Raw genomic sequence first — 13,158 nt, 5'->3', positions numbered from 1 at the left:
TGACTGCCCTTCACTGTCAATCTCTTCCTCAAGGCTGTGTTGGTGTTGAAAATGAAACCTTAGTACTGATTGGTCAGTTATTTGCTTGTTTCACGCCAGACCACACACGTATTTTAGGGCTGTATTACAGTACACACACCAACATAAATAATCCCTGACACACTCCATCACAATAAGCTCCCACCAGTTTATCAATATGGCCGCCAAACAGGCTCCTCCCCCTGGCTGCCTTGCACAGCCCCATCCATTTCAACAGCTAGTGGGGTTGTAGGGATGTGGTCCCCCGTCCCGATGTACAGTTGGTTCGTTCCGGTCGAGCTTCCATAAACTGCATAACAGGGCTGGAGGGTACCACTGTGGGACTGCGGGGAGGCCGAGTAGGGAAGTGGCCGGAAGGAGTTGTAAGGAGGAGTTGGGGAAGACGAGGAGTAGGGGAACGATGAGTAGTGCATTCTGGGTGCAGACGACAGGGGCAGGAAACGCTGATCGAATCCAGAGCTCAGCTCGCACACTCCTGATATACACACATACATATGTCAGCAGGTCATTCCAGATCCTTCACATCACCATTGTTGTGTAAATGTGTACCTGATAGGCTGGGTGTTCGGGAAGAGAAGGGCGTGGCCACTTGAGCCAGATAGGACTGCTCATAGGTCCAGGGAGGGGAGGGGAGGGACTGCCTGGCGTCTAGGAAACAGAGAGGGTCATGGTTCATACAAGTTCACACACACATTCTGAGACTTGCATAAACAATCTCCCTCCGTCCAACTGTGTGTAGAATTTACTCTCTGGATCTGAGAAGTTTCGAAGTAACAAAAGGGACTGAGGACTTATTAATGGGGGTGGAGTTTGAAGCTGTGTTGATAGCCACACAGCCGATGCTGTGAGTGCAGCATGTCCATACAGACCAGCTGGCTCCTCCCTCTCCTGTAGCTGACACTACAAGACTGACTTCTCTTCCACACACACACATACACTCTCCGTTTCAAGAAACACACACACCTGCGGTGGGGTTGGTGAGACTGTTGAGCAGGTGAGGGCTCGTTGGCACGGCAACCCGGAAAAGTCCCATTTTGGGTCCCTCCCCCATCTTCTGTCTGTGACCTATCAGAGAGAAGCACAAGAGTACACATCAGTCTTGTGTGGATGCGTGTCATGAGGCGGCGATGGCGTGTGTGTGTATTTGTGTGTGGGTGTGTGTGTGTGCATGATTGTGTGCGTGAGAGAGTGTGTGTGCGTGCTCACGGCGGGGTTCGCGGGGTCCATCCACGGTCACCTTGATGGCTCTCTGGATAGTCGCCACTTGAGGAGGGCTGCTCAGCACTGTGATAGTCAGGGTGAAACTTTTACCTACACAAACACACACACACATTCAGCATCAGTGTCTAACTGACACATTTATTTATACAAGGTTTTTGTTGGTGTGTGTGTGTATACCTCTTCCACTACGCCCTATGAAGCGGAGGTCATTGAAGCGAGCTGCGCCTCCTTTCATCACCGTGGACGCGTTCCTCAGCTCCGCCGAACAGTTCTCATCGTTCCCTGCCATCACCGTGACAACCACCCCTTCGCTTACCTCACCCAGGGCGTGCACCTGCACAGACGGAAAGGTGTGTGTGAGAAGGGGGGTATGTATTTGGTCAAAGGTGCGCTGGTGGCTCCTGTTGCCCACCAGGTATGACATCTTCACAAACATCACCACATTTCTCTGGTCTGGCCGGATATGAAAGGAATCATAAATAAGCATCTAGGGTTGGGGGAGGGAGGTGATCACCGTGAAGGCGCGCGGCAGGGTCTTGTTGCAGCGCCAGTGCGCCGGTAGGTGCGAGCAGATAAAGTTGGGACTATCCGTGCGCACGAGCCCGGCGGGGATCTCTATGGTGTTCCTGGAATCATGCGCGCGTGGTCGTTGCGCAGAGGAGGTGATCTCGCGCTCACCTTGGAGACTGTCTGGCATAACCGAGACCGGCGGCTGGCGCGTGCTCGCTGGAGGGTTGAATGTCCGGTTCACTATGGGATCTATGGGAAGGAGCATGAAAGATTAATTAATCATTAATTATTCAGGCTGTGTCAGCAGGGGCGACGCCAGATAATTTTTTATGCAGGTGCTAAGGGGGTGCTAGATCATTGACAGGGGGAGCTGCGCAATTCTATATATTATATATAAATACTATCAGGGCCGCCCAGGCGGGGTGCTATCGGGGTGCTTTGGTCTTTCTTGGGGGTGCTGAAGCACCTGCTAGCCCCTCCCTAGCGCCGCCCATGTGTGTCAGGGTAAATGTCTGCAGTCACACTAGATGGCGCTGTGCCCTAATCACAACTAAATTCACTCCCAATGCATCATCGAGGTGCGACGCCAAACTTTATACGGTAGTAGCTTCAAACCATTTACTTTGAGAACCAAACGACACTCCAAGTTCACAGAACAGCGCTGCACGAAATCAACTGTCAGGTGAAACAGCCCCGACATACAGCTGGTAAATAGACTGTCCTCACACACAACTGTCTCTCTTTGTCTCGGCAGTACTTAATTAGCTGGCTACGTTAGTTTAGCTAGCTAGCCTTCTCGATCACGTCTACCTTTCGGTATGTGTCTATGTCCGTGCGCGCGCGTGTGTGTGTTTGTGTGTCTATATATATATGCATGTGCGCCCTCCAATATCCCTATGAACCACAGGTTTGAATACAGGAATAGCTGCATTTGACAGTCAGATGTTGTGACCGACCAAAGGAAGGCAGTGGTTTAGAGGGCAGCCATGCTGAACCTCATCTTTTGTGCCTGAGAGTGTGTGTATGTGGGCATGTGTATGTGAGAGTGTCAGTGTGTGTGTATGTGTAAGAGAAAGAGTGTGAGTGACAGAGAGATTATAGCTTCTGATTTGCCTGTCTTTAGTTCTGGCTGAATGGGAGATCCTGTTGTTGCATAAATCAGACCGGAGCCCCCAGACCTCAGCCTGACCTCAGGTGCGTGCGCGTGCGTCTTGCGGTGTGTTTGTACACACTAATCTCTGTAAGTGGTTCAGTGTGTGTATATCTAGCTGTCTGCGACGTTAAACGTGTGTGTGTGTGTGGGGGGTAATGTGTTTGCAGGTGGCCGTGGTGATGAGCAGTCCCATGGCTAGCTCCTCCTCCAGCTACTCCAGGGACCGCCCCTCCAACCGTACCAGCTTCATCCCTGAACTACAGAGCATGATGTACCTATCTGTCTATCTATCTGTCTGTCTATCTGTTTGTCTGTCTGTCTGTCTATCTACCTGTCGGTCTATCTATCTGTTTGTCTGTGCCTATCTGTCGGTCTATCTGTCTGTCTGTCTATCTATCTGTTGTTCTATCTATGTCTGTCTATCTGTCTATCTAGTTATCTGTCTCTGTATCTATCTAGCTATATATATCTTATAGATGTCTAAATGTCTGTCTGCCTGATTTATCCGTCCGTCCATCAATCCTCTCTTCCATCTATCTATCTGTCTGTGTGTCTACAGAGCATGGTGTTACCACCCATCTATATATGTCTGTTTGTCACAGTCCCCAACAAGCACAGTGTTAAAGCACCGACACAGTCACTGACCTCGATATAGCTTGGTGTTAGAACACAGGCACAGATCAGTTTCATGTTGAATATTCATACTCACACGGTTTAACAGTGATTTTAGTGGACAAAGGTGCCCCATTGTAGGGTGACCATGGTGTTAGAACTGAGGAGAAGTGTGTTACTCACCCCAGCAAAGACCTGGGTTCCCTCTCGCGAAAAGACTATTGGACGCCATGGGCCTAGCTTAGGTAGTATATAGACAACACATGCACACATACAGTCACACAGTACGTGTTAGTGAACGAGTAGTTTAGAAACGTCTATCAAAAGGTTTGGGAGGGTACTCACTCAGTGTGGTGGTCCACCTGTGGTCGTGAGAGTCTGTCTGCGGTTCTGATGGTCTGGCTGTGGTGGTGTGGTCAAAGAGAATGAGGTGTCGTCTATATGTTTAACCAGCCTTAACCCTCATACACACCTCCCACATGCTACCTAGTTTTCTCCCTCCCTCTTCCTCTATTCTCTCGCTCTATTCTCTCTCTACCTCTCTCTATTCTGTCTCTTTCTATTCACTCTCTCTCTGTTCTGTCTGTCTTTTCTCCCTCTATTCTCCCTCTCTCTCTCTCTCTCTCTCTCTCTATTTTGTCTCTTTTCTCTCCCTCTATTCTCCCTCTCTCTTTCTATTCTGTCTCTCTATTCTCTCCCTCTATTCTACCTCCGTCTCTCTCTCCCTTTTCTCTCTCCAATCACAGACGGCCCTCTCTCTCTGTCTAAGGTAGGGCTGGGAAAAAGGGAGTCAGGATGTGGGCTCCATCGTTGCTGACGGGCAGGTGTGTGTGTCGGGGAAGTGGTTCCTCTATGCAAAAAGACAAGAGAGGGCTCAGTGTGTGTGTGTGTGTGTGTGTGTGTGTGTGTGTGTGTGTGTGTGTGTGTGTGTGTGTGTGTGTGTGTGTGTGTGTGTGTGTGTGTGTGTGTGTGTGTGTGTGTGTGTGTGTGTGTGTGTGTGTGTGTGTGTGTGTGTGTGTGTGTGTGTGTGTGCGCTGGTGTTACAGGTTTGCTCTCGGAGATGCTCGCAGGCCACTACATGATACCGCTGCTCTGGTGGAGGATATAGTCCACACTCAACTCATCAACTTGGTAACAGCCCCTCCCCCCCCCCCACACACATACACACACACACACACACACTGAGCCCTCTTTTCTCATTTCTGCATCAGCCACTAATCTGTGTGTGTGTGTGTTTGTAGCTGCAGCAGGCGTGCGAGGGGGCCGTGCTGCGGGGGTCAAGGGTCATCTCAGCGGAAGACATCCTGTTCGTGATGAGGAAAGACAAGGTGACAGCTCATTGGCTACTTTTTCTGACCACCTGTTGGGACAAGATGACTTCCTGTTCATTGTGCATCATCTAACCCCCCCAACTCATCATAGTCTTCCTCACCTCTGTCCCCCAGAGGAAGCTGGCCAGACTCTTGCGGTACATGCAGTTCCGGGACTATAAGTCTAAAGTCCTGAAGAACATCGAAGACGAGGAACCACTCGAGTCAGGTACACAATCTCTCTCTCGGTTCACTCCTCTCCCTCTCCCTTCCTCTATCTCTCGCGCATTCTCAGTGACCCCTCTCTCCATTGTTCTCTCCTTTCATTCACCCCATCCCTTTTCTTTCTGTCACGCCCCCAAAGATAGGTCCACCGTTGCGGGGGGTAACAAGCGCCAGCGTCTGATGGTGGACTTCCTGTCCTGGGTGGACCAGACCGGGGAGTTCCTGTCCCTCACCAACACTCTGGACGAGATCAAGCAGGAGCGACTGGAGGTCAGGGGGTCATGTCTTTAAGATACGATACTGTCATTTGACTGTTGCCATAACCTTACTTTGTTCATAACCTGACCTTGGCCTACATGTAGAAATGTAATTTGGGTTTTATCATTTCTTGACTGTGTGTGTGTGTGTGTGTGTGTGTAGAGGCTGGAGAGACACTCAAGGAACATGGACCCTGCTCAGTACTCTGAGTTCTGTGAGAGTCGTCAGCTCAGCTTTGGTGAGGATCCATTCTACCCTCTAACTCTCCTCTAATCCTCTCTCCCACTCACTGCTCCTCTCTTGCCATGGTAGATGATCCTGTACCATCCTTTGTGTGTGTGTGTGTGTGTGTGTGTGTGTGTGCGTGTGTGTGTGTGTGTGCAGCTAAGAAGGCCTCAAAGTTCCGTGATTGGCTGGACTGTAGCAGCTTGGAGGTGAAACCCAATGCCGTCGCCATGGAGATCCTGTCCTACCTGGCCTATGAGACGGTTGCTCAGGTAAAGGCTTCCCCCAGAGCTCTAGAACGATCTGTGGTGGGAGGAGCCAGAAAGCGTAGAGAGCAAACACTCCTCTGGAAACATACTCAAATAATCATACAGAACTTTTAAATCAAGGCTCTCCTTCTAAATAATGTGGTACTGATGCATTCATATGGTGTGCGGGTGTGAATGTGTGTGCGCAGATTGTAGATCTGTCTCTGCTTGTAAAACAAGACATGAGTCCCAAGATCGGCCCTTTCAGCCATGTCATCGCTGCCAACTACATCCACTACCACAGCAACACAGAGGTAACACCCACACACACAATCCAGAGCAACACAGAGGTAACACACACAAGCACTGATACTCTCTCTCTCTCTCCAGGTAAAAAAAGATCCAGATTCTCCGGAAAACACGCCCCCCTCCACCCCGAGCTCCTCCCACTCTTCAAAGTCCCTCCCCCAGGGTAACGGGGAGAGCAGCAGGAGTCGACAGAGGAAACGCAAGAAGGTACCTGATGGGGTCGTCTCATGCTGAGACAGCCACAGATGGGCTTAAACCCTGCCCATGACCATGTAGTGAATCTGTGTGTGTGTGTGTGTGTTGCAGAGCTCAACAGTGAGTGCGGAGCCCCCCAGTGGAGCAATCCAGCCCTGCCACATCCGGGAAGCCATCAGACGCTACAATTACACACACACGGTAAACATTCACACACACCTGAGATTCCGGGTCAAAGTGAGTTTCCCCAAGTCGATCCTAGATCAGATGCTTGATTTGTTCTCCTCTCCACCCTCTCTCCTATTCTCTCCTTCTTCCTGTCCACCATCTTGCCTATTCTCTCCTCCCTCCTCTTCCCCACCCTCTCTCCTTCCTCAGAGCTCCTACAGGCGCAGTGGGATGGCCTTCCTGGCCTGCTGAGGGATGGAGTCACATGATGGAGGGAGGAGAAAGGATAGGCAGCCAGACCAGTTTTGTATTTTTTTGTGTCTAGAAATGTTGATATTTCACCTTATACTTTGGAATAAAATGATCATTCAATTCTTCTTGTGACGTCTGCTTTTTGACCCATACAGAACTACACACACAGAGCTCTTTAAAGAAACATTTATTGGATTTATCTTTAAAGACAGTTGAAACAAAGAGCAGGAACAAGACACTACTGGGCATGCTCAGAACGCTGGGGTTACGACATCACTATGACATCAGCACACAGAGGCGGAGTTTCTCAGCTCCAAATGGAAATTTTCAGGCGCGTGTACGGTGTGTGTGTGTGTGAGAGTCAGTATTTGGCTGTGAGCAGTGCCTCCTTCTCCATCAGCAGGTCTCCATATCTCTGCTGCAGCTCCTTCTCCCTCTCCTGCTGTCGCTCCACATCCTCCCTGAGAGCCTGGGGGAAGGGGGGAGGGAGGGGAGAGAGATAGAAGGGAGGGGGGGGGAGAGAGAGATAGGAGAAGAAGGGAGGGGGACAGTGGAGGAGAAATATGTCAAACCGAGTATACACTCCTGTACTGAAGCCTAAAACCGTCTTCTCCCGATCCGAGCTTCTAAGACATTTAACCCCAAAGTGTGTGTGAGTTTGTGTGAGTGTACCTCCTTCCTGCGGGGGATGGCGCTGTCCTCCTGCTTCTTGAGCAGGTGGAAGGTGTGCAGCTCCACGGCGCTCTGCTCCACCTGCTCCCACAGCTCCTGGTGCTGCTTGAGCAGGCCCAGGGCGCGCGACTGGTAGCCCCCCAGCAGCACCTTCAGACGCTTCTCCAGCCGCGCTGCGCGGCGTGCCTCGCACGTCATGTGACCCCGGTTGACCTGCAGGAGGGGGGGGGGGTACGCGTCAGCCGTCGTAGAATGAACACCATCACGAGAGAGAGAGAGAGACAGACAGAGAGTGTGTGTGTGTGTGGAGAGAGAGAGATTACATGTTTGTAGAAAGTGAGTGTGTGGAGAGAGATTACATGTGTGGAGAGTGTGTGTGTAGAGAGAGACAGCTAGCCCCACCTCCAGCTTCTTCTCCAGGCTGTCCAGGCGGTCCTTCTTGGAGGCCAGGTTGGCCCGTGTGTACCTGGCCTGGCCAGACAGGTAGAGCACCTGGCCGTAGCACTCCTCCCACACCTGGCAGTACGCCTCCATGGACAGGTCCCCATGGCCCATCCCTCCACGCACCACCTCCATCTCTGCACTGAGCAGCTCTCCCGCCTACACACACACACACACACACACACATTATACAGTGGGACTGGGGGGTTGTGTGTCACCTGGGCTAGGTTCTTGCTCCTGATTGGTCGGTAGTAAATGTGTGTCATCTGGACTCAGCCCTGATTGGTCTGCTGGGACGTTCGTCTCACCTGGGCCAGCTCCTCGTTGCTGACTGTCTGGTACAGGTGCGAGTCCAGGTAGGCGATGTGCTCGGCGTTGTTGGAGGTGGAGGCGGGGCCTCGGCTCTTGCTGCGCTGCGGTTGGCTGGGCCCACTGGGGGCGGGGTGGTGCAGGCAGTCGTGGTGCAGCATGGTGATCATCTCCTGCTTGATCAGCTCCTCTGCCTGCTGCAGCTCAGACAGCGGCTCGGCCCCGCTCGGACGGAGGATGGACTCGTTGACCTGAGAGAGGGAGAGAGACACCCGCACACAGTCAGACAGAGAGAGAGAGACAAAGACGGAATTGACACAGGCTCTACAGCATGGAGGTGGATGATGGTCTCCTTGTGTGTTTACCTCTGTTGGTCTGGGCAGGCTCCTCTGGACAGCAGTGTGTCTCATCTTCAGCTCCTTCTCCTTCTCCAGCTCCCGAGCAGCCTGCAACACAAACACACCTTTTCCAGACGCCCGCTCCAGCTCCAAATACAAATGTGTGTATATATATATATATATATATATATATATATATATATATATATATATATATATATATATATATATATATATAGTGTACCTGTTTGCAGTGCTCTATCTCGGATGCGTCCTCGATGTAGCCGTGGTCAGTCTCCGCCTCCTCCAGCTCTCTCTCGGCGTTCTCAGGCAGGACGATCTCAAAGTCGTTCTTAGGGAGCGGCAGTGACAGCAGCCCCAGCTTCAGCTGCTCCCGCGACTCCCTCTGCTGTTTACACACACAAACACACACACAGTCAGATAGGCAGGTGGATAGACGCAGGTGGATAGACGCGCAAACAGGTGGAAATGTCAGACAGACCAGTAGTCAGACAGACATCTAGTCAGACAGACATGTAGTCAGACAGGTAGTCAGACAGACAGGTAGTCAGACAGACATCTAGTCAGACAGGTAGTCAGTCAGACAGACAGGTAGTCAGTCAGACAGACATCTAGTCAGTCAGACAGACATCTAGTCAGACAGACATCTAGTCAGACAGGTAGTCAGACAGACAGGTAGTCAGACAGACAGGTAGTCAGACAGACAGGTAGTCAGACAGACATCTAGTCAGACAGACAGGTAGTCAGACAGACAGACATCTAGTCAGACAGACATCTAGTCAGACAGACAGGTAGTCAGACAGACAGGTAGTCAGACACAGGTAGTCAGAAAGACAGGTGGTCAGTTACCAGGTGCTTGGCAAAGGCAGGGTCAGCCAGCTGCTCCTCAGTGTTGATGTTGAGTTTGTCTCGGAGAGGGGTGCGAGCGGGGGTCAGTCCGGGGGTCCCTGCCACCTTGGGGGTCATCCCGCCCTGGGGCGTCATCATGCCTTCTGACCCTGGCCCCGGAGTCCTAAACAAACACACCATCATCACCAACACTGACTTGGTCTACCTGAAGGGAGAGTAGTGAGTACAAGGGGTCTGGGATACCCGTGTCTGGACGTGTGTGCGTGTACCTGAAGGGCGTGGTGAGGACGGTGTTGGGCGTCTGCACCGCCTGTCTCTGAGGCGTGACTCCAGAGAAGTCGCTCTGGTGCAGCGGGGTGTTGAGCCCTCCCTTCAGGGGCGTGTCCACGTTGGTCAGGGCCATCAGGTTCTGGGCCTCCTGGAGGGGGGAGGGGGTAGCGGGGTTGTGTGTATAGAGAGCCAGTGTGTATTATGTACTGCGTGTGAGTGATTGAGTGAGTGTGTGTGCATGTGTGAGTGAATGCGTGCGTACCTGCAGGATCTTGTCCTGGGCTGCGGGGGTCTTTGGGGTGCGCAGGCTGGTTCCCATGGAGCTGTTGGTGACGCTGTACTCGGACAGGAGGGCCGAGGAGGCCGAGTTAGTGATGCCGGACTCCTCAGCTGTCTGACGAGCCACTTCACTGGCCTGGCCCAGCTTCACCACCTCCTCCAGCTCAGCGTCGGAGATCTGCACACACACACACACACACACATTAGGGCTAGATATCCAACACCCAGTCTGTCCACCTCCAGATGTAAAACTAAAACTCATCGGTCCCTTGGGATCACTACTGTTGGTGGGGATGAGGAGGTTGGGGATGAGGGGGATGAAGATGAGGGGTTGGGGTTACCTGGGGTGCAGGCAGCACCAGCTTGCTGCGCTTCCTGGTGAACTCGGACACCCCGCTGGTCTGCAGTATGGCGGAGGGCAGATCGGACTCCTTCTTCTTCTTGATCTTCTGTCGGTCTCTCTTCCTCTCCCGCTCCTCCTTCTCACTGCACAGCCACAATTACAAAAGGGACGCCAAGACGGAAATGAGCCTTTCTATGAAACGAACGACTTCAGGTGAGCAATCTGAGTCGACATTCACCAGAGAAGTTTAGAAAAGGACATTGTCAGTTTTTTTTTTCAGTAGAAACGCCAAACGGAGAGTCCAAAACAAACCATAAAATCAGTTTAGAGTGTGAATATATGTGTGTGTGTGTGTGTGTGTGGGGGGGGGGACTGACTTGCGCAGCTCTCCGTCCAGGTGCTGTTGTCGCAGGCGTTTGAAGTTGGGCTCCAGGCCCTGGTACAGCTCCATGCTGGTGTCGTAGAAGCCCTGCGACGGCTTCTTCTCAAAGGGGATCTCAGCGTTGTAGTCCACGCCTCTCTTCTTCTTCCTCTTCTTCTGCACGTCGATGCCGGCCGCACGCAGCTCCCTGCGCTTCTGCAGCGCTGCCAAACGCCTGGACACACACACACACACACATTAGGGTTAGCTGACCACCTCCCAACTCTCCACTTCCTGAAACTATCACACACTGAGCTGGGTCTTCTCCTCAGACTGGGCAGAGTGTGTGTGTGTGTTACCTGGCCTCCTCCAGCTGCTTCTCCCTGGCTTTCCTCTTGGCCTTCTTGCCTTGTGTGTTGGCCAGCCTGGCCCTGGCCTCCGACAGCATCTCCAACTCATCTAAACACACACACACACACACAGTCATACACTATAAGCATCCCTGTTCGATCATGTTATTGTGTGTGTGCCTGCATGTGTCACATACCTTCATCCATGTCCACAGGGTCTGGTCTGGCAGGCTTGGTCTCAGGGTTGGGGTCAATCTCTCCAGGCTTCAGCTTCCTGGGGTCGTCTGCGGTGTCTTCCTCATTGTCCCTCTGGGCTGCTTTGTCTCTAAACACACACACACACACACACACACACACGACTGTCAGGGGTGCCCAGACACAGTAATGCGTGTGTCTGCAAATGTGCATGGATGCGTTCACAAACGCATGGGTGTCTTACAGCAGGAACTCGTAGTGCTCCAGACACTGGGCAGCGGTGCGTCCTATGATGGGGGCGATGGTCCTCCACTGGGTGGGCATCAGCTTGGCCAGGTGGAGCAGCTTCTCCTCCTCCTCCCGAGACCACTCTGTCTTCTTGATGCTGGGGTCCAGCCATTCATACCTACACACACAGCAAACACCCAAGCGTTCAACACACTAACAGTAGACAATATTCACACCTTTAAGACTCAGAAACAGACCAAAGTCTGACACTCACCAGCGGGCCTTGCACTGTTTAGCAGACTTGCGGTGAAGCAGGGAAGCGATACGAGACCACTGGTTCTTCCCATACTTCATCACTGCTGCCTTGAGGATTTCATCCTGGAGAGGGGACGCACACACGGGTAAATATTTGGTCGACCGCAAAACTGAACATAACTATCAATCTTTCATTAGGCAAAACTGGGGTTTATAATAATTCTAATGTTTAATCTGAATATGCAAATGTACGATGGCCATGATTGGGAACTTTGTGACGTAAAACTATTTGGTCTTCAACATTTCTTTTAGACCTTATTATTTTCACCATTCCGTGTGCTGCCTACATATTAATACATTGACGAAATAGTATTCCAACAAAGCTTTACTTTGCAAATTTAATATTATTCCTAAATATAACGGGTGTCAATAAGTAACATGTATGTTTAGTAGGGGGCTAACGTTAGCTTGCTAACAGGCTATATAGTGTCATACTATAAGTAAGTATAAGTAAACTGACGATAACCAAAAGGCGCTAACGTGGCTAATGTTAGCAAAGCTAGGCTACGTAGTTAATTCTGTAAACATACCTCGGTGTTCCTCCACACCCCTCCTTTGATCATAATACGCGGCATCTTTGCCGATGTGTGTTACTAACTTCACGAAGAATTTATTTCAAAAACGTGTTTAAAAAATAGTTGCTACTACAGATAGGCTAAGTTGGCCTGATAGTCAAAACAGACAAGCTACAAAGCCGAGCGTGTTAACACAACAGGAAATGCTCCAGATATCCGTGTGTTAGCATTTCTTATTCTTTCCCTTTTAATGGCAGATTGCAACCAACATTGCGAGGTTATACTGCCACCTACTGTTAGGGAGTGTGAGGCCGGTGTGAATCCAATAAATGTATTAATTTCATGATTACATAAAAAAATTCTTTAAATAAAATAAAGACCTATACTCTGCACCCCATCCAGTTTCCAGAATAAGTTTAAATAGCTCTACAAATCTCCCAATCATCCTCCTCTGTCCTTTGCATTTGCTGCAGACTGATTCCTAAAGCCATCAACATGAGATACGAAACACCAGGAGAAGCTTGAAGACACTAGTTTCCAATTCAAGTTTATATATTTGCAATTTGCAACAAGCACAGGTACATTAAAAATGGGTCCTGCTCCTCTCTACCATTTCCTAGCAGACAGTTGAACCTGTAGGCTATTCTAAATCTTAATTCCTGAATAAAGTAATGCTAATCCTTAGTGAGCATTACTCATCATGTGGATGGGTGTCACCAGAGAGCAGAAGTCCTTTCCATAACTTGTTTGACAGATAAGTAACGGCTGCTACTTTCATGCAGCCCAGGTACGACAGACATTCCGTTTCCACCCAGGACACACACACACATGGCAGACACCACACACATTCTGGACAAAATACTACAGAAATATGTAAAATACACTTTATTTGAATTGCTTCAAGACAACTACAGTCAGCAGCACTACAGAAGACTGGGTGTGTGAAT

The 13,158-nt window shown here is 50.7% G+C and overlaps 3 protein-coding genes across 3 annotated transcripts; 1 reads left to right on the top strand and 2 right to left on the bottom strand.

Annotated features, from left to right (window-relative positions):
* Positions 1 to 191: 191 nt before the first annotated feature.
* On the bottom strand, positions 192 to 3,767 carry runx2a (RUNX family transcription factor 2a). The gene is made up of 7 exons (XM_067260869.1): positions 3,719 to 3,767; positions 1,775 to 2,019; positions 1,438 to 1,594; positions 1,246 to 1,350; positions 1,003 to 1,104; positions 589 to 687; positions 192 to 514 (listed from the first exon to the last, which is right to left on the bottom strand). Exons 1-7 carry the CDS (start codon positions 3,765 to 3,767, stop codon positions 192 to 194), a joined length of 1,080 nt encoding a protein of 359 aa, XP_067116970.1.
* supt3h (SPT3 homolog, SAGA and STAGA complex component) lies at positions 2,343 to 6,845 on the top strand. The gene is made up of 13 exons (XM_067260868.1): positions 2,343 to 2,477; positions 2,894 to 2,964; positions 3,091 to 3,194; positions 4,582 to 4,666; positions 4,777 to 4,863; positions 4,981 to 5,074; positions 5,210 to 5,340; positions 5,491 to 5,566; positions 5,713 to 5,825; positions 6,011 to 6,115; positions 6,192 to 6,317; positions 6,417 to 6,506; positions 6,684 to 6,845. Exons 3-13 carry the CDS (start codon positions 3,103 to 3,105, stop codon positions 6,723 to 6,725), a joined length of 1,041 nt encoding a protein of 346 aa, XP_067116969.1. The 5' UTR covers positions 2,343 to 2,477; positions 2,894 to 2,964; positions 3,091 to 3,102; the 3' UTR covers positions 6,726 to 6,845.
* A 57-nt stretch (positions 6,846 to 6,902) lies between these two features.
* On the bottom strand, positions 6,903 to 12,402 carry LOC136966366 (cell division cycle 5-like protein). The gene is made up of 16 exons (XM_067260865.1): positions 12,227 to 12,402; positions 11,656 to 11,759; positions 11,398 to 11,559; positions 11,156 to 11,283; positions 10,968 to 11,067; positions 10,625 to 10,843; positions 10,246 to 10,390; positions 9,888 to 10,082; positions 9,625 to 9,773; positions 9,356 to 9,518; positions 8,730 to 8,894; positions 8,513 to 8,593; positions 8,147 to 8,398; positions 7,800 to 7,997; positions 7,398 to 7,610; positions 6,903 to 7,194 (listed from the first exon to the last, which is right to left on the bottom strand). The coding sequence occupies exons 1-16, from the start codon at positions 12,269 to 12,271 to the stop codon at positions 7,087 to 7,089; spliced, it is 2,427 nt and encodes an 808-aa protein (XP_067116966.1). The 5' UTR covers positions 12,272 to 12,402; the 3' UTR covers positions 6,903 to 7,086.
* Between the last annotated feature and the right edge of the window lie 756 nt (positions 12,403 to 13,158).

Source organism: Osmerus mordax, chromosome 22, assembly GCF_038355195.1.
Source record: "Osmerus mordax isolate fOsmMor3 chromosome 22, fOsmMor3.pri, whole genome shotgun sequence".
NCBI classification, from domain to species: domain Eukaryota; kingdom Metazoa; phylum Chordata; class Actinopteri; order Osmeriformes; family Osmeridae; genus Osmerus; species Osmerus mordax.
Note: the sequence above shows the minus strand (reverse complement) of the source record. Positions and strands in the feature narration are given on the sequence as shown.

Coding starts and splice junctions, on each gene's coding strand:
- supt3h (XM_067260868.1), top strand. CDS start 3,103: ATGAGCAGTCCCATGGCTAGCTCCTCCTCCAGCTACTCCAGGGACCGC. Junction 6,318..6,416: donor GACAGAGGAAACGCAAGAAG/GTACCTGATGGG, acceptor TGTGTGTTGCAG/AGCTCAACAGTGAGTGCGGA. Junction 6,507..6,683: donor GCTACAATTACACACACACG/GTAAACATTCAC, acceptor CTCCTTCCTCAG/AGCTCCTACAGGCGCAGTGG.
- runx2a (XM_067260869.1), bottom strand. CDS start 3,767: ATGGCGTCCAATAGTCTTTTCGCGAGAGGGAACCCAGGTCTTTGCTGG. Junction 1,595..1,774: donor CCCTGCCGCGCGCCTTCACG/GTGATCACCTCC, acceptor CCGTCTGTGCAG/GTGCACGCCCTGGGTGAGGT. Junction 1,105..1,245: donor TGGACCCCGCGAACCCCGCC/GTGAGCACGCAC, acceptor TCTCTCTGATAG/GTCACAGACAGAAGATGGGG.
- LOC136966366 (XM_067260865.1), bottom strand. CDS start 12,271: ATGCCGCGTATTATGATCAAAGGAGGGGTGTGGAGGAACACCGAG. Junction 11,068..11,155: donor CCCTGTGGACATGGATGAAG/GTATGTGACACA, acceptor GTGTGTGTTTAG/ATGAGTTGGAGATGCTGTCG. Junction 10,844..10,967: donor AAGCAGCTGGAGGAGGCCAG/GTAACACACACA, acceptor GTGTGTGTCCAG/GCGTTTGGCAGCGCTGCAGA.